At 39.7% G+C, this 20,197-nt stretch overlaps 1 protein-coding gene across 4 annotated transcripts in view; it reads left to right on the top strand.

Moving 5' to 3' along the window:
- OSBPL3 (oxysterol binding protein like 3) overlaps positions 1-20,197 on the top strand; it is a gene marked incomplete at both ends in the record, with an annotated part of 85,993 nt that overhangs the window by 42,023 nt on the left and 23,773 nt on the right. For 2 of the 4 annotated variants that reach the window (XM_084229915.1, XM_084229914.1), the window contains 5 exons: positions 189-296; positions 6,346-6,480; positions 7,390-7,483; positions 11,187-11,437; positions 15,034-15,171. In XM_084229915.1, the coding sequence (XP_084086041.1) occupies positions 189-296; positions 6,346-6,480; positions 7,390-7,483; positions 11,187-11,437; positions 15,034-15,171 (726 nt within the window). The remainder of the gene's footprint in view (positions 1-188; positions 297-6,345; positions 6,481-7,389; positions 7,484-11,186; positions 11,438-15,033; positions 15,172-20,197) is intronic. The other 2 variants (XM_084229917.1, XM_084229916.1) reach the window with 1 other exon arrangement.

Below are 20,197 nucleotides of genomic sequence, written 5' to 3'. Positions count from 1 at the left end.
GAAAGGTCACTGTTTCTAGGTTTAATATTTTTTATCTCCCAGACATCTCAGAGCTGGCCTCCTGGATAGCATTCAAGGAAAAGGTCCAGGAAGTGCCCCATCTGGACTCTATCACCTTGGGCCCTCTGCTGTGCTTTTCTGAAACATCCTTTTATTAACGTAGCCCCACTATTTTTAACATGTTCCAGGCCTTAGCACAAAACACAGATCTTAAAGAACGCTTACGCAGAATCCATGCTGAGTCTCTGCTCCTCGACCCCCCCGCTGCTGCCAATTCGGGTGACAGTCTGGCAGAGGTGGGTAAGGCTTCTTGTCTGGTAATGTCTCTGCGACCGCCACCCCTGCGTGATGCTCTCTGTCTCCCACCTCCCCCTCATGAGTGGTGCTCACCTCTCCACCTGCCTCCCAGGGCTGCTGCAGGCACAGGCATCCTGGTTCCCCAGGCTTTCTTGAGCATGTGCTGCTAATTGCATTTTAAACTGCTTTCCCCTTTATACTCCCCCAAAACTCTTCCCTTTGTAGTTCTTTGCCCCTATTACTCTCCTAAGTATCCCCCTTTTCATTAGGTTTTATGAAATAGGAACTGTGGAGAGAAACACATTTTCTCCCGTAACTTTATCGAACCACTACCCCATTCCCCACCACCCCCAACCAGAGCTGCTCCTTTCTCTTTTCCTATGATTTTTTCTTTGGTTTGTTTTAAATTATATTATTTTTATTGAGGTAACATTGGTTTACACCTCTGTATGTGATATAGAGGTGGAGATGTATGCTGCCATTCCACACCCACCATCAAGACACCACAGTCCATTGTGCCACCTCCTCCCTCTGCTCCCCACCCCAGGATGCAAATTTTTTTGGCCCTAATTCTTTTTTTAAATCATTATTTTATTTTTTTAATTGTATTGCTTTCATTGAGGTAACGTTGGTTTGCAACACCGATGTTTTATGGACATAGAAAATTTATTACAATTGAAGTATCTAGGTGAATTAAAATGTTTTTTTAGCCAAGACTTAGGAGGTTTATCCAAAATATTCTGTGAGAAATTTTAGCAGCATGCAAGTGACTACTTAAAAAAATAGATGAAAAGCATAATGGTTAAAAATGGTTTTTAGCTACCTCTTATATTTAATTCTTTGCCTCAGACATGCCGAAACCTTCATTAATGACTATATTGTGTTGAGTTCATGTAAGATAAAAAATAACCACGGTGATATACAAGATATGTGTGTGGGGGTGTAAATTTTTTAAAGGGGTTTCTAAAGTGTAATCTTAATCCATCTTCCTCCTTTTCCTGTTCTCAAAGAAACAAAACCCTCACACAGTAGCTTCACTCCCAGGAAGCTGTCTTGTCTGCCTCGGTCTCCAGTCAGCACACACACCTTGAGGCCTGGCATTACCTCCATTTGATGCGCAGTCCATGCCAATGCTGCAGGAACCCTCTCTTTGGATGGGGCATTATCCCTGCTCTGTAGAGGCTCCTGGATTTCTTATTACATCTGAGAAATATGTCAGAGGTTGATGATAATATTCCTCTACACGTTCACCATCCCAAGGAGAGTTTGTTAGTCAGTTTATCCCAGACTTTAAACTGGTCACCTAAGGATTAAACACCTAAACTTTGTGATGCCTTCATTTTTGCCTAGGGCCCAGAAATGTGCTCTCTGGCAGGCTTCCAGCTCTGTGTTGAATTTGCACAGTTGTTAAAGCAGGGCCCAGTCACTGTGACAGGCCTGAGGGTTGTTTGCTGCCAAATGCCCCGGCATTGTATGGGGTATCGTGTCTATTTCTAGACAATACTTGCCTTTCAAATAGTATTTTCTCCTAACTACATCTATTTAACAATTTCGTTGGTAAATAGAGAAATGAATGGTTGACTCTTCATTTATGCATTTATGAATTTATGCTTAGTGTGATTACTTGATACTGTTTGAGTTTTGAAAAAGAAACCAAAATCACAAGTCTTTCAAAAACCATGTTTTTAAATTGATCTCACAAACTGTATACCTGGCTGCTTAGGCGCTATAAATTGTCCTTGAGCAGGAGTGATGACATCCCTCAAGCTCACACCTTCCAAAACAGTCTTTGGAGTCTTGAATTGATGGAGCCATTGTCTTATTTATCTATTTCCCCATTCAGCGTTTTCTTTGTCTTTAACCCACATGTCATGTCCCTGAGTGACTCGAGCTAACTTTGACAGATTGGGGAAAGCTATTGTTGCATTCAGGAAATAAGAGAATAAGTGGAAATGGCTGACCCAGAGCCTGAAAACTCTACTCCAGTGTATTTTAGGTAGCGCACAGGCACCTCACTGTCAGCAGAGGCATGCCCACAGTGGGGCCAGCCCAGGGGTTCTGTCTTGGGACTTCTCATGTGGTTCATGTTCTGCCACACAGATTGGAACTGCACCCAATGACTTAGATTCCAAAGTCCCGCCTCTCCTATGAGAAATCACTCCCACATCCTATCCTCCTTTTATATGCCTGAATGTGAGCATTTAATATTATCAGGTTATAAATTCTTCGATTATTTGACATTATTTTAGGTTCCAAATGAAAGGCTAATGACTTTGGGGATAACATCCTACTGAATCTAAAGTCCATTGAAAAGACCAAATGGGTGAAATCTTCTAAAGAAAAGTCTGAAGGAGAAGGAAACTTAAAGATTCTTTTAATTGCCTACCTGTTTGCAATATTCCATATGCATTTGAATGCATTGTCTCACAAATCCTAAACACTACTATTAAGATAGGTGATAGCAGTTTCATTTTATAGACAAGGAAACCAAAGCCCAGGGGGTTAAATAACTTCCCTCAGGCCACACAGCTAGTAAGAGGTAGACCTGAGATTTACGTCCACATCTAATGAATCCAAAGCAGTTATTTTCTCAACAAAATCACACTGCTATAGAGTGAGGGGAGATATGTCTGGCCAGAAAATAAAACCCATGGTATAACTCCAGTAATGAAAATACAGTGATGGTTGTGTAAAAATGGTACAGAATAACTGTATCAGGCATAAGTGCAATTTTATATATAAAAGAAGTAGATAAATAATAATAGAGGCCCAAAACTGAATAGGGAAAAATGGATTAATCAATAAATTAGGGTAGCACACCTCAAAAGCAATTTGGAAAGCAGTTATTGCACATTAACATGGATTGTTAGTGAATTCAATTTAAAAATTCAAATTGAAACATGTTGATTTAAATAGTTACTGAACAACTGAGTCAGGAGGATGTCCTAAATTTGGACGCAAGAGAAAAAATTACAAAAGAAATTTTTACTAGATGTGACTATTCATTTTTTTTTAGGAAAAAAATGGTGTGTGTGTAAAATAAGAAGGCAGATATTAGACTAGGAAAAATATTTGCAATGCAGGTGGCAGATGAGGATAATGATAATGTCTTTAATATATACATAAATCATAAGTAATATCAAGAAACTTATTTCAACAAATAAATACAAAAAAAATCATTAAAAAACCCCAAATCAGATTTTTTAACTTTTATTTGTAATAATTAAAAATTCACAAAGAAATGCAGAGGGAGAACCCATGTCCTTTTATCTTGCTTCCTAATATTAATTTCTCTACACCTAGTTTTCTTAACAGGAAAAATTCTTCAACCTAACTCCTACCTTAAAAATGCAAATTGAAACAATTAGATTAGTGCAAAAATTTCTAAATTATAGTATGCAGTGCCATTAAGGATACAAGAAAACAGATTCTTTTCCTTGTAATTAAGAGATATTTTTCCTTAAATATTTTTAATAATTCTACTTCTAAGAACTGATTCTAAGAAATAATGATATAAAGCAAAAAAATGTTTGCAAACTTGTTTACCAACATCATGAATTTGGAAACACTCTTAATTTGCAATAATAGCTGTGATGGTTACTCTGTGACACAAAATTATTTGTCTCAAAGAACTTTTAACAGTCTGGGGAAATGTTCACAAGATAATGTTAAGTGATTGTAGCAGACTAGATATAAACTAAGTACAGTGTGATCCCAGCTTTTCAAATTTATCAAATATATACACACACACACACACACACACACAAATATTTTCATATGAAAAGTATATACTAATGGGTTAATAAAGGTCATATCTGAGTAATGAGACTAAGTGATATTTTTTATTTACATGTTTTTATATTTTCTATTTTGAACACATTCCTTTTATCATCAGAACAAATGTTAATTTTGAAAAAAAATGGTAACGGTGCAATGTTGTTTGGGGGAAGTCATGAAATTTTATATGTTATATATAGTCATTTATACAGTTATTTCAAACAAAACAGAGCTATATGCATAAAAAGGATTGGAGAGAAATGTATCAAAATGCTTAGAGTGGTTGTGATAGTGTAATAGGATTTTGAGTATTCCTTACTCTCCCTTTTCTATGTTTATTTATCTTTTTTGTAATGCAAAAAGTAAACTACCAACTTCTCATGCCTTACTAACTTGAGGGGAATCATCGATTTGAACTGGGCAGGTTAGTGTGTCCAGTACATGCATCCTATATCGTGCACACACTCTGCTTGGGTCCCTGAAGCCCTGCTGAGTTTCAGCAGGTACTAACTGGAAGTAACTGAGGGAGTGAAACCCCAGAAAAAGCAGGGGGACAGGTATTATTTTCAGTGCTGATCAGCCAAGAAGTCCTTCTAATCCATCAGTGTAGTACGAGAAGATAGCGAGCAGGAGTGACTGGTAATAAATTAATGATTAGAACAAGTAAATAAATCATTAGAGTCACAGTGGCTGGTGCTCCTAAGACACAGGACCAGTCCATTGTTCCAGTGAGGACTAAAGGAGCTTGGTTATTTATGACACCATCTCCACTTTGGAGGAGAGATACTCTTCCCTTGAAGGAGACAGCTAAGATAATTTTTTTATAGATTCTAAAGTGGAGAGGAAGGCTGCTTTTCTGAAGGCTGCTTGAATATCAAAATGGGCAGGATCTTTCACTGAATGCTGTGGTCCCCTGTCTTACTTGGGAAGAACCCAAGAGGAAGGGATACACATTTAAATATGTTCCTGAAGGAAACATTTCATAAAGGGACTGCTTGCCCTTTACTAACTATGGAAATCCACTGTGGCCTTCCTGTATAGCACCCCCACCATGGTATAATTTGTTTATGAGACTGAGGAGTTCTGTGTTATACTTGTAAAACTTCTAGAAGAGACATAATCTGCTTTCACTTTGGTTTCCCCAAATTATTCTGGGACTCATTTACTGTAAAGAACTTTCCACAGCCTGGGAAAATGACATCTAGGAGTAGCTCTCTTATCAGCCCCCTGAGAAATGGGGGCTATTCTTATTCCGTCATCATTCCCCAAGTTCAGATGTCACCTCTTCTGTGAAGACCTCCTAAGCCAGACCCCCCTAACAGAATCAATCTCTCCTTCCTCTCTGCTTCTAGAGCATTCCATCACTTACATGCTCTCGGTCTCGTGTGTTGGGTGCATTCCCCGCACCACTTATTCAGGCCAGAAACCTTACTTGTTCATTGTTATATCCCTCCAACACCAACATGAAGCAGTTGCTTAATTTGTTGAGTTGACTTGAATTTTCACTTGCAAATTGAATAGAAAGCACATTCCCAGGTATTTAGGTCCTTCCCAGAGGAAAACTTGAGACCTGTTGAAGTGGGAAATAGCGGCCATTCCAAATGAGAAAATCATGATATTCTATTATGTTATTTGTATAGAGGCTTATAAAAGGGATTGGGGGATTTCCTTCCCTCAACAGAGTCACTGTGAGAGAAGAGAGATGGGCAAAGAGCTGGTTTATCTCATTCATCCATGAGTAATGAATAATCTGCCACCAGGGGCACTTCTGAACCAAAGTACACTGTTTAGGCATTTTTCAAAGATGCATCAAAAGCAATCTACTGGACTTTGTGAGCATAAGTGCAAATGAAAGCTATGTTTCTTTGAACCAGCAAGGTTATGCATTTAGTAAAATGCAAAGGAAATTTTAGGATGAAAGAATCATCCTGCAGCAGAGGATGAGCATAGAATTCAGAGTGTTGGATTATCCCCTCTTAATGGAACCAAGACTGACCCGAACAGCGTTTTTTCCTTTGAGATTTGTTGATGTGCTTATTAAGCAATGGTAGTGCCTGTAAGTGAGGTGCCTGCACGGGGGATACCTACATTTTTCATTGTGTTTTGTGTGAGCCTTGCTTCTCATCAACTTTGGAGCTGACTGCTGCTTTAAGCTGCTTGTTTGCATGGGCTTGTGACCTTATGCATCGTGCAATGAAATCAGTTGTTTATTTTGCTTCTTTTGAGATTGTTTCTAATTATATGCATTTTTTGCTTTTGTGTTTCAAATAGGAAAACTCCGGAGAGGACAATCGAGCTCTGGTCCATCAGCTTTCCAATGAAAGTAGACTGTCCATTACTGATTCCCTGTCGGAGTTCTTTGATGCACAGGAAGTTCTGTTATCGCCAAGCTCTTCAGAAAATGAGGTCTGAACACTGTTTTCAGTTAGATGCCCCAAAATATCTTTTGTTGCTTTACCCATTTTGTAAATACCTATATTTAGAAAGACGAAACTCAATGACTCCTTTCTACCACTACATTGTGAGGATCTTCCTATGATTCATACCCCCAGAAGAAGAAAGGATGCATGATTTCATTGGGGAAAGGGCTGCAAAAGTAGAAAGTGCTGTTTCCTTTTTTCCTGCTAACTTGATTTGTTCTACCTTTTTCAATTACAGGTTAATAATTTTGACGTTAATGAAATATTTCTACTACAGGACTAGGAATTAGCATCTTGTGTATTTGTTTAGTCATTGCATTTGGCCTGTGTAAATTTACAACATATAACTATTGAAATATGACCGGTATTACAAAAATTAATTTATAACATATTGTAGTAATATTTTAAATAGATGCATAAAAATCATGCTTTCCTTAATAAGCAAGTATCATAGTTGGCATTGCTGTTTGTGTGTTCATGATTTGACCCTTTTGATACAGAAGTACTCTTACTGATAATCCTGTTTGTCTAGTAATTTCTATAGAAGGTTCTTTTTTCACAATTAGCTAAAAGACAAATTTTAGCATATTCTATGAAAGCACTCACAAATTCTGAAAAGGCAGTCTGTGTTATTATGGATTTTTGTGAGAACTACAATCTTGAGTTTACTTTGTTTTCCTTGTGAGAACAAGTCAAGAAAGTATAAGAACTTCACTAACAGGTGTTTGCTGTGAACACCTAGGCAGAATGGTGTGTGCACTGCTATAAAAACAGCATCCAAAATTATGTCCATATTTTGTAATGTGAGATTCAAAATGTTTGATCGTTTGGAGTAAAGATTTTGGGAAAATCTGACTTATTTATTCTTGTAACTCTTTTTTCTTCTTTCCTATAGATTTCAGAAGACGATTCATATGTCAGCGACATAAGTGATAACCTTTCCTTAGACAACCTTAGTAATGATTTAGATAATGAGAGACAGACTTTGGGTAAGATTTAAGTTACTGGATCTCTGAATGTTTAGATCATCACAGATTACAAATATGCATCTATACAGAGAATACAGAGACTGTAACAAGTACTTATAAGAAAATTAAGTCATGGTTCCTAGCCTCAATGATTTGTAATCTAGGAGAGGAGAGAGAACACACGTGTGAAAACTGTCGTCATTGCAATAGATTTTTCTGCTGGTACAAATTTCTATTTTTATAAAATGAAGGTATACCAATTATCATATAAAAGTCAACAATTAATGAAACAAATATTCCTTAAATGGGCAAATATTCTGCAAAAGTATTAGAATATAGCTTTTTGCCTTTAAGTAATTAGTGGCTTTCATTTAGAAATTCTTTAGGGCTTATCTCTAATAAAAGATTTGCTTTAAGTGGTAATTTAACTTCAGGTTCTTCAAGAGAACACATTGGAAATCAGCACACTGCTAGCTTCTATCAAGGGAGGGGTGGGGCTTAAAGTAGCCTAAGATGTCCCTTTATTGATGGTTGATCCCAGGAGTAAAAATGATACCCAGGAAGTGTTCGTGTGAACCATGGGGTGCCTGGAGTTTCTGGCTATCCCCAGATAGCTCTGATTTAGTTGGGCAGCCTGAAGTCTGTCTGGGTAGGTGCTCTTTAGAAAATTCTACCCATTTTCTCTGCATGGGTTCTGGAGCATGAAGTACCCCCAGCCCTGGAATTTAGAGCCTTGGGTTCTCTGGTTTGTCTGTACCATGCATCAGATCCCAGAGCACCACCTGTTTTCCTGTCTACACAGAGGCCAAGCACCATGACAGTTCTTTTAGGTATTTCTGTGCTTCTCAGCTCAGTAAGCATATGTAAAATATGATGGGTTGTTATCTGAATGCTGCCAGCCGACTTTGGGGACCACACAATTTTACTTACCACAGGGCAGGTAATTTTACTGCCCTCTGCAAGAACATCCTTGTAGCATCACCCCTGCTGGAAGTCAGCAGCTCGTTGTGTCCCATATCTTATTTGAAATGATTCTGGAGACATGAATTTTTTGGTGGTAAAGTCTGAGAACTAATAGTTCAAAAGAGAAGACCAATGATGCAGGAGTAAGTCTATGTGCTACCTGCTTTTCTAGAAAAACAAGGAGGTAAATTGGAAGAAAATTTGAAGAAATACCACTTATTTCCTTGGCAAACAGTGCACACTATAAAAACTCCCACTGTAGGTGAGGAAGACTCACAAACATGCAAATCCTCCTTCTTAGGGAGGAAGTCCAGGGCACTCAGGAGTAAAGGGGTCAAAGGTTAAGATGGAAGCAGATAACTTGTCCCAGAATGTAACACCAACCAGAAAAAGCATATGAGATTAAAACTGCTTCTCTCTTATTCCATAGCCATTTATATTAGAATGTTGACCAACATTGCTTTAGCTTGAACAAACTGTGGGCCCCACCCACAGTTTTCTTCTTTGGCAGTATTTGAAAGCAAAAACATGTGTCTTGCCTTTAACTGTCTTTATGGAAGATTAGATTTCTAAACATTACTACTCTGCTGAATAGATGTAAAAATAACCTTTGTATCTTATGACACAGTTTTGCCTACAGAAGGAAATAGGGTTGAGTCAGGTTTTGACAAATGATTACACTGGAATTTCTCTGAGATCCTAGTAAATACCAGGTATTTAGAGTGGTTCCTATGAATTTCTTCTAGTAATACTGTTTATCTCAAGAGGTTGTTATGAAGAATAGGTAAGATATTATAAATAAAAGGCTTAGGAAACTGTCTGCCATAGAGTAAAAGTTGGTTATATATGAACCATTAGTAGTAGTAGTAGTAATTTTTTTCAAGATTTAGATTAGTGTAATAAAAATACTTTGTGACTACATAAAACATTGTTTTTAAAACCTACTATCATTTGTAGCTATTTACTTGTGTAAGTCATATACTTTCCATATTGAGTAAAATTAAGAAATTCAAAAATTAATTGGCTGCTAGATTAATATGAGACTACAAAGTATGATCTCTTTATTCAGAGTAAATGTTAAGTATTTAAATTTAATAAATATAGCCAAACAAAACACCACTTACTCCCATGTTGGTGTAGTACAAAGATTTAATTTGAAAAATAGACTTAGTAAGGATGGGAAAGGAATTTCAGAGCATGAGGAATGGAAATGGTCACAAAGGAAAAATTGATAGGGTTAAACTCCATAAATATAGATGTTTCATTCATCACAAAACCTCATACAACACATTTAAAGGTAAATGCCAAATAATGATTAAACTGTGAAACAAAAATAAAATCAGAAGAGTATAGTCTTAATATACAAGTAAGAAAGCAGACAATATGGAAAAGAAGAAATGTCCCTGAAAGCATTCCAGACTACAGTAGGATTTTTTTTAATGTAAGTCAGAACAAGAAGATAGAACTGTCTACCTAATTTACCAGAAATTCAAAATGAGGAAACACCTCAGAGATGAACACTCATGTATGCTGCTGAGAAGTGGGAATCTGATACAGCCTTTTTGAAGAAACATCTGATTCTATGAATCAAAAGCCAAGAAGACTTAGAAATCCCACCTCTATATAACCTAAAATAAGGTTATATAGAGTAGTCAAATATCTAAGAATACGAATATTCCCTGTTTTTGTTACACAGCAAGACAGTGAACAAATCTAAAAATTCTGCCTACTTTCCCTCAAATGTTAGATAATTGACTTTAAAAATAAAATTGAGTACTTTCTAGGAAGTTTTTTAAAACTTCTAAGCCAACAGTAGATAAATAAGTAAGCAAATTATAGCATATCCAGAGCATAGACTTTCTTATTCATTAAAATGATGTTTCAGTAGAATTTTTAATAGCATAGAAAATATTTAATGTTAACTAAATAAGCAGAACATAAAACAATGCATGCAGTATGAACTGGATATAGTTGGAGAAAACACTAACTGAAAGCTCTCCAAAATATAAATGACTGCTATTTCTGGGTAGTGAGATAATAGATGACTTCTATTTCCTTATAAATTCCCTGTAATAAACACAATTGGCTTTATCAGAATTTGAAGTGATTTTTAAAAAGAATTTAAGAGTTTTTAACAGAATTTAAAGTGCTTACTTAAAAAGAGTTTGAAAGTATAAACCTGCTATATACATAGACATCTAATTTCTGGTTTTGTCTTACATGCATTAGCTTTTGAGTAGGAAACTTAAGGAGTCCCTATGAATAAAGTCCATGAGAGTTAATGCATGTAATTTCTGGTAGTTAATTTAGCTGTTTAGAGTTCATTTGTTTTCTTCTGCTTCCCCTCATGTTTTATTTATTTTTTTAAAGATTTATTTATTTATGTATACAAGAACTAGAGTACAGGCCAGAGATGTGGAGGGTGAGAGGATTCACCAGAGACAGAGTGGGGAACAGAACAGGCAGACTGACTGAAATATACTGCTGAGGGGAGCAGGGGGTGAGAGAGGAGAGGTCTGCTGTGCCATGTGGGTTGTTCCCTGCCTGGCCAGGGATCGAACTTGGGCTGCAGAGGCTGCGATAGCTTCACAGTGCTGTGTTTAACCCCTTGCGCCACCAGGGAGGCTCCCCTCCTCCCATATTTTAGATAACTGAGTTTAAAAGCCAAATTGAGCACTTGCTAGGAAGTTTTTGTTCGTGGATTTTTTTTAAATAATAAAATTAAAAAACCCTCCAGACATTGGACTTATTTCCCTCTTAGGGCCCATTCTTGAAAGTGGCGTGGAGTCCAAATCCAGAAGGAGAACCTGCTTGCCGGCCCCGGGCCCCAACACCAGCAACATCAGCCTCTGGAACATCCTAAGAAATAACATCGGGAAGGACCTGTCTAAGGTGGCCATGCCTGTGGAGCTGAATGAACCCCTGAACACGCTGCAGAGACTCTGTGAGGAGCTGGAGTACAGTGAGCTTCTGGACAAGGCCGCACAGATTCCCGACGCCCTGGAAAGGATGGTGAGGATCAGCCACCCTGCTGTGGTACCCCTGAGCTGCCAGGCCATTGGGGTGGCAGAGCTGAGATCTGCGGAGCTGGAGCTCTTGTCTTGTCCCCAGTGGTTGTATTTCTTAAATCTTTTTTTTTTTAAGATTTATTTATTTATGCATACAAGAACTGGGGTACAGGGCCTCCCTGGTGGCGCAGCGGTTGAGCACTGGGTTGCGAAGCTGCCCGCGGCCTCTGCGGCGCCGGTTCGATCCCCGGCTGCTCCCAGGCCACCGGAGGAGGGTCCCACATGGCGCACAGACCTCTCCTGCCGCCCGCTGCTCCCCTCAGCAGTGTCCTTCGGTCCTTCTGCCTGCTCTGCTCCCCGCTCTGGCTCTGGTGAATTCTCTCACCCTCCCGTGCTTCTGACTGTACCCAGTGCATGTATAAACAAAACAAACAAACAAATAAATAAATAAAACATGCCTCTATAAAAAAAAAAGAAAAAGAACTGGGGTACAGGCGAGAGGTATGGGGGGGTGAGAGGATTCACCAGAGAGACAGAGTGGGGAACAGAACAGGCAGACTGACTGAAATACACTGCTGAGCAGAGCAGCGGGCGAGTCAGGAGAAGTCTGCTGTGCCATGTGGGTAGCTCCCTGGCTGGGGATCAAACTTGAGTGGCTGCTAATAACTTCATAGATTCCGTCTTAACTCGTTGCACTACCAGGGAGGCCCGACCCAGTGGTTGCATGTCAATCATTTTTTAGACAGCATCATTTTACAATGATGTCTGGTTCCCTTTTGGCTGTTTTCAGTAGCCTGTTGGATTTTTGAGGAGTTAGAGAGTGGAGGCGGGGGTAGTCCTCTGTGGCAACTGGTGGCTGGGAGTAGTTCTGCTCTGGGTTTTGTGGTTCCTCTTTCTTCAGAATCTCCATGGAATTATTCTGATATGCCTGACTGGGAAACATATCTTGAGGGTTGTCTGCATTTTTATTTTTACTACCCCGGATAGGCAGAATTTAATTTCTCAAGCTAGCTGTTTTTCTCATCCAGGGTAAATTTCCCTTGAGAATGTTTTGTTTATTTTTGGAATTGTCCCATAAACTCCTAGATTTTCAGCAAATATCATTCACAGAAGAGATTTCCGTATCAGTAATTTTCTTCTTGCCCTCCCTTATTTTATAGACTACATCACAAAAATCCTTTTCCACAAACTCATGCTAGAAAAATTCGCCTCTGTTCTCTACTCAGTATCATGTCTAATCCGGTGACAAAGCTTCCATTGTCTTTCAGGGCTGGGGATAGGGGATAACCTGGACAGACTGTGACCAGACAGCCCTGTCTGAGGTCACAGCTGACTTTGTTCTTCAAAATAGAGTGTCTCTTCCTCTTTTTGTTTCCTCATTATATTACCTGCTCAACAAGGAGGTGCATGTTTTTATGGGGTCCTGAGACAGCAGTGACCTTCCCCAAATGCAGTCTCGATCCTGGGCCTTTGCTGACTGATTGAATTGGAGTTGTCATGGCCCTTCAGCATTATGGACCTAACCATGTTATCCTGTGACTGATGGAGGACTCAAGTGTTTCCAAATCCTAAGCAGTCTGCATTTTAGCCTCATTAAAACTTCATTACTTTAGAGATGTGAAGCTTAAAGGAAAAGCTTAATAGTGACTGAAAGAGACATCCATAGTCATTCCTCACCATCTCCAGAGACTTTTCCCACCGAAGAGACTGTCTTGAAACTAATGGTGATAAGAGTAGCAGAGAAAATCAAGCCATTTTTTTAATCTTCTTTGTTACTTTTCCCTAGAGAATTTCTGCTGAATGAAAGGAAACAAATATTATAGCTTCTAAGGCAAGTGTGAAGTCTACATTTTTGGACTACTCTTTTCTTTAAGGGGAACAACTGACTTTGAGGTTGAAAGTATACTTAAAGGTATTTCATTCTTAGGGCAATTTAGAGACCCCTAGGATGTCAGCTGATTGATTGGTATAATTGACCTTGAGATGAAGTTTGAGGAAAGGTTTCGCAGCCCAGCACAATACCTCAGGGAGAGAAAGTGCAGGGAGAATGGAGGGAGCCTAGTCCTGTGGGTTGTGTTCACGGCTCCTGTGGTTCTGCTTATGCACCTGCCTGGCTCTTCTATCTGTTGCCAACCCAAAAGGAGATGCTTCATTTTCCCATGCCCTTCCCCCTCTTCTTCCCAGCATTTTGAATGACACCAGTTCCTTCTATAAATTTAATTTTTAAAAAAGATTTATTTATTTATGCATACAAGAACTGGGGCACAGCCCAGAGCCTTGGGGTGGTGAGAAGATTCACCAGAGGCAGACTGACTGAAACACACTGCTGAGGGGAGCAGCGGGCGAGACAGGAGAGGTCTGCATCACCATGTGGGTCTCTCCCCAGCTGGCCGGGGATCGAACTCGTGCTGCAGAGGCTGTGGATAGCTTCATAGTGCTGTGCTTAACCCCTTTGCACCACCAGGGAGGCCCCAAATTTCATTATATTTTAAATGTGAAGGCTATTTAGAGTTTATTCAACATTGTGTCTGGGTGGTGTGACCTTGCTGTTGAAGGAACAGCTGCCCTCAGGTTTCAAGAACAAAGACTGGGCTGAGCAGGGCAAATTGATTCTTATAAGCTATCTACTGCTCTCCAGTATACTCAAGTGTGAGAAGGCAGGTGACTTTCTTTTGCTAAGAAAGGTGACTTGTGAACATTTGTGAAAAAGCCCTCAACTTTTTTTTCTATATAAGAAATGTCACAATATGTGTTAGGAAGAAAAACCATTCAGACTACTACTCGGCATTAGAAGAAAAATTTGTTATCATACTTAGGTTTAATTTTTGCCCCCCTGCCCACCAAATAAAAAGGTAAAAATAATAAGGGGTCTTTTGGGTTCCCCAAAGGGGAAGTGATAAAAATGCAGAGAGCCTCACAGTGAAGGGAATATTTCATGTTCCCATATAGTTTTCCTTCCTTTGTCTTTTTGATTTTTCATTCTTCTCCAGAAAAGCAGAACTTTTTTAAAGGCACTGCATTCTGTCCTGTGGCTCAGGAAATGACTCAGATTTTTCTTTGTTCAAAATGAGTTTTTAGGTTGGTACAGGAGGAAATTGTGGATGGTTAAACTACATATGCTTGTTCCTGAATCTTGTGGGAAGTTTCATATTTTTAATGTTCTTCCTCCTCCTCTTTCCCAAAAGTCTTAGCATTCTCTGGTTTCTTTTCAGGTTATATAAATCTTTCGCCTTTTATCAAAAGCCTTAGCATGACATCAGGATTCTCAGATACTGTCTAGTTTCAAGATCCCAAACTCAGACTCCAGCTCTGAAACAGTTTAGCTCACCATCTTGAAAGCCTCTACCAGCTAGGGCAGCAAAACAAGTAGACAGTTTGAAAATGTCTGGTTCCTTTGTCTCTAGGCCAAAGTGAACTTTATTTAAAGCTGCAACTTTAAACTGAAGTTGGTTTGGTTGTTTTTAAGCCCAGAGACACATCTTTGGCTCTCAGAAATAAACCAAAAAGAGAGACGTCAGGCTTTGTTTTGTTCATGTCTTTGTTTGTAAAAATAAATGTGTTGGTGACAGAGAATAACAATTTCTTTCCTCCCTCTCCTAGGTGTATGTGGCAGCCTTTGCCGTGTCTGCATATGCTTCTAGCTACTTCCGAGCAGGGAGCAAACCCTTCAATCCGGTTCTTGGAGAAACATATGAGTGTATCCGTGAGGACAAGGGCTTCCGGTATTTTTCAGAACAGGTGGATATAATTCTTTTTGTTTGTTGGGAGAGATTGCTAATGCCTCTCATTAAAAGTGCTTCTGAAATATTTATTTTCCACCTTTCTTGGGCTTCAAAGCAACTGAGATAAATTACAGTGCTTTTACACATGAAGGGAGAGGGATCCATTCCCTCTGAAACTTAGCCACCACCCCCATGGGTAAAAAGGTATGAACTGAGCTCCAGCGAAGCTATATGTGTTGACAGAATTCTCTTTAAAGTCAGAAGGAGAGGAATTTTCAAAGCATGAAGCAGCTTCCCAGACTGCGATTTAGGGGTTTACAGTGTGAACCCGGGCTTGTTGACATAATCATACTTGCTCACATGACCCCCATCAGAATGTGCAGCACAAAATCAATGCATTATTTTTCATTTTGATTTAATGAATTGTCCATTCATGTATTTGTTCATTCAATCCATAAATATTTCCCTAGCATGTGCCAGGTGCCTGACATTGTTCCAGGTGCATGGGTGCTGCAGTGTGGTGGGGGTTCTGGGCAGACAGGAAAGCCTGTCCTCACCTAATGAACCCACATACCTTGTCCTCATGCAACCTGCATTCCCTGAGCTTCTGTGACAATCTTCCCACCTAAGAATGAGCAGAGAATAATAGTTGAGAACAGTCTCTGGAGCCAGAGAGCCTAGCTTCGTGTCTCAGCTCTTAACCCTCAGTAGATTTGGAAGCAAGTTACTTAACCCTTCTGGGCTTCATTTCCCTCTTTAAATCAGAAATGATAAGGTACAGACCTTAGGTGGCTTTGTGACAATTAAATAAAATAGGGGCTACAGAGCGCAGAGCAGTGTCTATGATGTGGTGTGAAGTGTTACATGAGTGTTTACTGTCACTATCAGCATATGGCAGCATAGTTTGCAATGGTGGAATGTTGGTTACATCCAAAATATCTGTCAATAAGGAATTATTTAATTGAGTAAGGTGTATAAATACTGAACATAAAAAACCAGTCCTCCCCTACCTGGTTAAGGCAGTGACTGAACATATCTCTCCTCTACGTATCTGCATCTCCCTAAATGTCAGCCTGGGAACTTTATACGTGATTGCTTCCAAGCTTTCCTCTCCTCTCAATTGTTAGAAGACCGAGGGAAAGAGGAATGAGTTGCTAATATAGTATTTTCCTTCCTGTTACCTTGCTTCCTTCATTATCAATGGATTTGTGTGGAGGCCAGAAAGGAAGGGTGTGGCTAAGATTTATGAAGGTGGTGCTTATCTTAACTGTAAATTACAAGTGTTCTCTGAAATTCAAAGGAAAATGAATACACAATAATCCCAAAGCCCATTTCCAGTAGCTTTTCAATTAGAAACTGAAAATGAAAATTAAACACTAATATGGGAGAAGGTAGGGGGGAGCCTTTAAACCCAAAAGGAATAAGGTAATCTGATTCAAAGTCAACTGGATTATTTAAACCATAAACCTAAAATGGATAGAGAATAAATGAAAATATAATTTGGTTACCATGGTATTATATGCACTCATGTGAAAAGATTAAGGCCCAAAATAGCCCCAAACTACAGCAGACAATTGGGACAGAATGAATCTGGACAAGAAAAGAGTAGTAAGGTGAGCTCGTGTAAAGCTAAATTTTGATCCCATGAGCCTCTGTGGGCAGGACCAAATTCAAGATCTGTTGTGTCTCTTCTATAGTTATAGGAAAAAGAGAAAACAGAGCTCCTGGGCACGTGCGCACAGAGATGGAAAGAACATTACATAACTTAGTCTTTAGTTCCATGAAATGAATCCCAAGGAAAGAAGCAAGAAAGGGGTATGGTCATTGTTTGTAGCACAGTATGCTGGGTGTAATGTAGGCCTGCTTTCAAATCCTAACCCATCTCATCTTTGTGTGGCCTTATATAAACTATTTAGGCTTTCTAAGCCCCATTGATTCTTTATCTGTAAAATAGGTATGATGATACTTAGCTTCTAGATTATAGTAAGGTTTAAGTGAGCTAATACACTGATATATAAAATATCTGTACCAAGCATAGTAAAATTTCAGCGCATAGTTTTTGCTGTTACATTTAGAGGCAACTTTTAAAATGTTTTTTAATATCGACAGTTACAAAAAGTAAGAGGAGTGTGCAAATAAGATAGACGCTCTCTACACTACTCATTCAAATGTTTTGCAGGGGCAATCAGCTAGTAATAGAAAAGTCAGTTGTCAGTCAATCAGGATTCCTCATAACTGGCTTTACCTTGATAATATCAGCAGTCCTAATCATGATGGAGCTGCTTCATCTATCTCTCTGGAATTTAGTGTTATGACCTCAGTTTGTTCTTTTAAGATACTCCAGAATAGGTGACACTCTGGGATAGATTCACACTAGCTAAGCTTATAAGAGATCGATGTGCAAACTAGAAAGCAATCATGCATTTACTGTGAAAAGGAGACCTGCTGCAGGAAATTGGACAGCAGGACCGGGCGTGCTTCCCCATAGACAATTACTTGGAAAGCCAAATTATAATCATCAGGTGAGTCTAGAATGAGAAGGAGAGGTGACTGCTTAATTAGCTGTGTCAGGCTGCGCCCTGATGCAGGAATAGAAAGGGTTTTGGCCAGGTCCCTTTTTGCTAGCTAGCAAGCGACATATTAAATCAGCCTCCCCCATGCTCTGTGGCCTTTGTTTATGTGACCAGCTGACTTATTGTGCACCAAATCCTTCTAATCTAGCACATTTGAAGGGAGTGCCAGAGCATTTGTTCCATTTCCTGCTGGTACCTGCTGGTACTGCTCTTTCTGTTTTGGCCAGGAGTGGGTGGTACAGGGCGACTGTCTGCCTTTATAAAAACAGTATGACTCTTTGTCCATTATGTGTAGGTGATGTACTTTAGCTTTCAGACTTCAGTGGCTCCTTCACACGCTGTGCCCTCCAATGAACATTTTTGGGGTGGAAATTTATTCTAAGGAGGGCATTGGTGGAAATCCTATCTCTAAGCAAAAGCTCCTGAAAAGAAACAAGGGTCACTTGGCTTTTCTGCTGGGTTTTCTAGACAGCAGAAATTGAATGATTTTAAAAGCAGTCTGTCCCTTTCCTCCAAGCCCCTGGGTTTTGTTGCTGTTGGATTGATGGGTATGTACAAGTTCAAGGTGGTGAGCAGCACAGAAGGTTAAGGTAGTTGCTACACCACAGAGTTAGCTACCTCCCAACTTACCTCTTCATAGTGTGTCTCATTGAAAAGACCACAAAATTCATTATCAAACTAGAGGTCAGAACCCAGAGAGAGCATTTGCTGTTCAAATTTTCCTCATAACAATCAAGTGTTAGGTTTTTGCTTTCAAAATTGTGCAGGTTCATATTTGAGCTTTAAAATGCCCCCTTGTGTGGCAGGGGAGGTGAGGATCAATTACTGGGGAGGAAACTGAGACCTAGTGCATTGGGGTTTCCAGCACCCCTCATCTAGCACCCTCTCTTTCCATGCTAGCAGCCCCTCTCCCTCACCTTTATTTAGGGGGTCTCTTGTGTGGATTTAGTGATTGTGCTCAGAGCTGCAGGAGCCTTTGACTGCCCATGTGATGTGTCGATGGGACTTTGCCTGTTGTCACCTAAACCTTTCATCCTGCACATGTGTGTAGGACTTTGTTCTGAACACCTGCTGTGGGCTGCGGAGTGGCCTTTGTGAACGAGGAGCCTTCAGGAGCAAATCATAAACATTCCTGCCATGCTGCTGTCATGTGTTCCAGTCCCCTGTTTGTGCCACCTCCTCAGGGGAGGAGTTTCCTTTATGCCAAGAAATCTGATTCAGTCTTGGCTTTCCACATAAGCCCAGAAAGGGGGGAATTCAGAAAGAAAGGACTTCCTCTCTCTCCTGAGGGACTGAGTATCCTGCTGGCAGGCTCTTTCTTTTCAACTCCTCCTGCTGCACAGCACATCACTGACCGCTGGGGTGGAGCTTCATCAGGGACCACATGGGTCAGAAGATTCATTTCAGTTAGATTTGCTTTCCCTTTCCTCTGGGAAAGACTTGGTGTCTAAAGATTTGCTGTCTAAAATGCAATTAAGCTATTACTTAAAAATGGCTTTTCATTATTACCTGAAATGTCCGTGATCAGAACACTGTTCTAGTCATTTTAACATTTACCTGCCCAGCCTCATTCTGTTGAGTTTGTATCAGAAAGCCTGAATGGAGTTATTGAAGTCACTAAAATGTACACGATGCAGATGATGCCATTTTCCTTTACTTTACTGACTTACCCTTCTTGCTGTTCTGTTACTCATCTGGAGAACTCTGAACATGCATTCCTGAGCAGACTTGTAAATACCACACCTATCATATCACTTCTCTGTTTGCATACTCATGTCACCTCTCTGAATAGTTCTTTTATCTGCTAGTAGACAGACTTGTTTACTACTGGTTAGAGTGGCATCTTATTTAAAGACATTATCAGAGGGGAAAATCCAAGCTGTTCAACTAAATCAGTAGAAGCCATTGCTTCTCCATTTCTAGGTTAAGTCATCATTTAATGTGTTTTAGTTGTAATTTTTTTTTTTTGCAAGAAGCCATGTATTTATCAAATCAGTATAAGTCCGAACATGGGGGAAAGAAGTTAATTTACAGTTGTCTTCTCCCCAAAATCAGGCCAGTATCCTTGGCATCCTCCTGAATAGTTCTTTCTCTCTACATCCTGTCCATCAGCAAATTTTGGGATCTGCCTTCAGAAGCCTTCCTTCCAAAGCTCTCTGTTTTCACTATCTCCCTGATTGTTGCTGGCCACCAAACCCAAGCCACAAAATCATTGACTGGGATTGTTGCAACAGACTCCTTAATCCATCCCATTTCCATAGCTAATTCTTCACCCAGGAACCAGAGTGATTGCTTTGAACAGGACCCCTATCTGCTCTCTACCCTCTAAGATGCCTCATGGGACTTGAAATAAAATCCTAAATCCTGGTCATGGTGCACAAGGCCTTCCAAGAAACTACTGATTTTATTTCTCCTAAAACATACTGAGCATTTGCCAGCCCTGGGAAATGACTGTATTATCTGCCTGGG

The sequence above is a fragment of the Talpa europaea genome (genome assembly GCF_964194135.1).
Source record: "Talpa europaea genome assembly, chromosome: 3".
Lineage (NCBI taxonomy): Eukaryota > Metazoa > Chordata > Mammalia > Eulipotyphla > Talpidae > Talpa > Talpa europaea.
The sequence above is the reverse complement of the archived record's forward strand: the minus strand, read 5'-3'. Positions and strand labels throughout refer to the sequence as shown.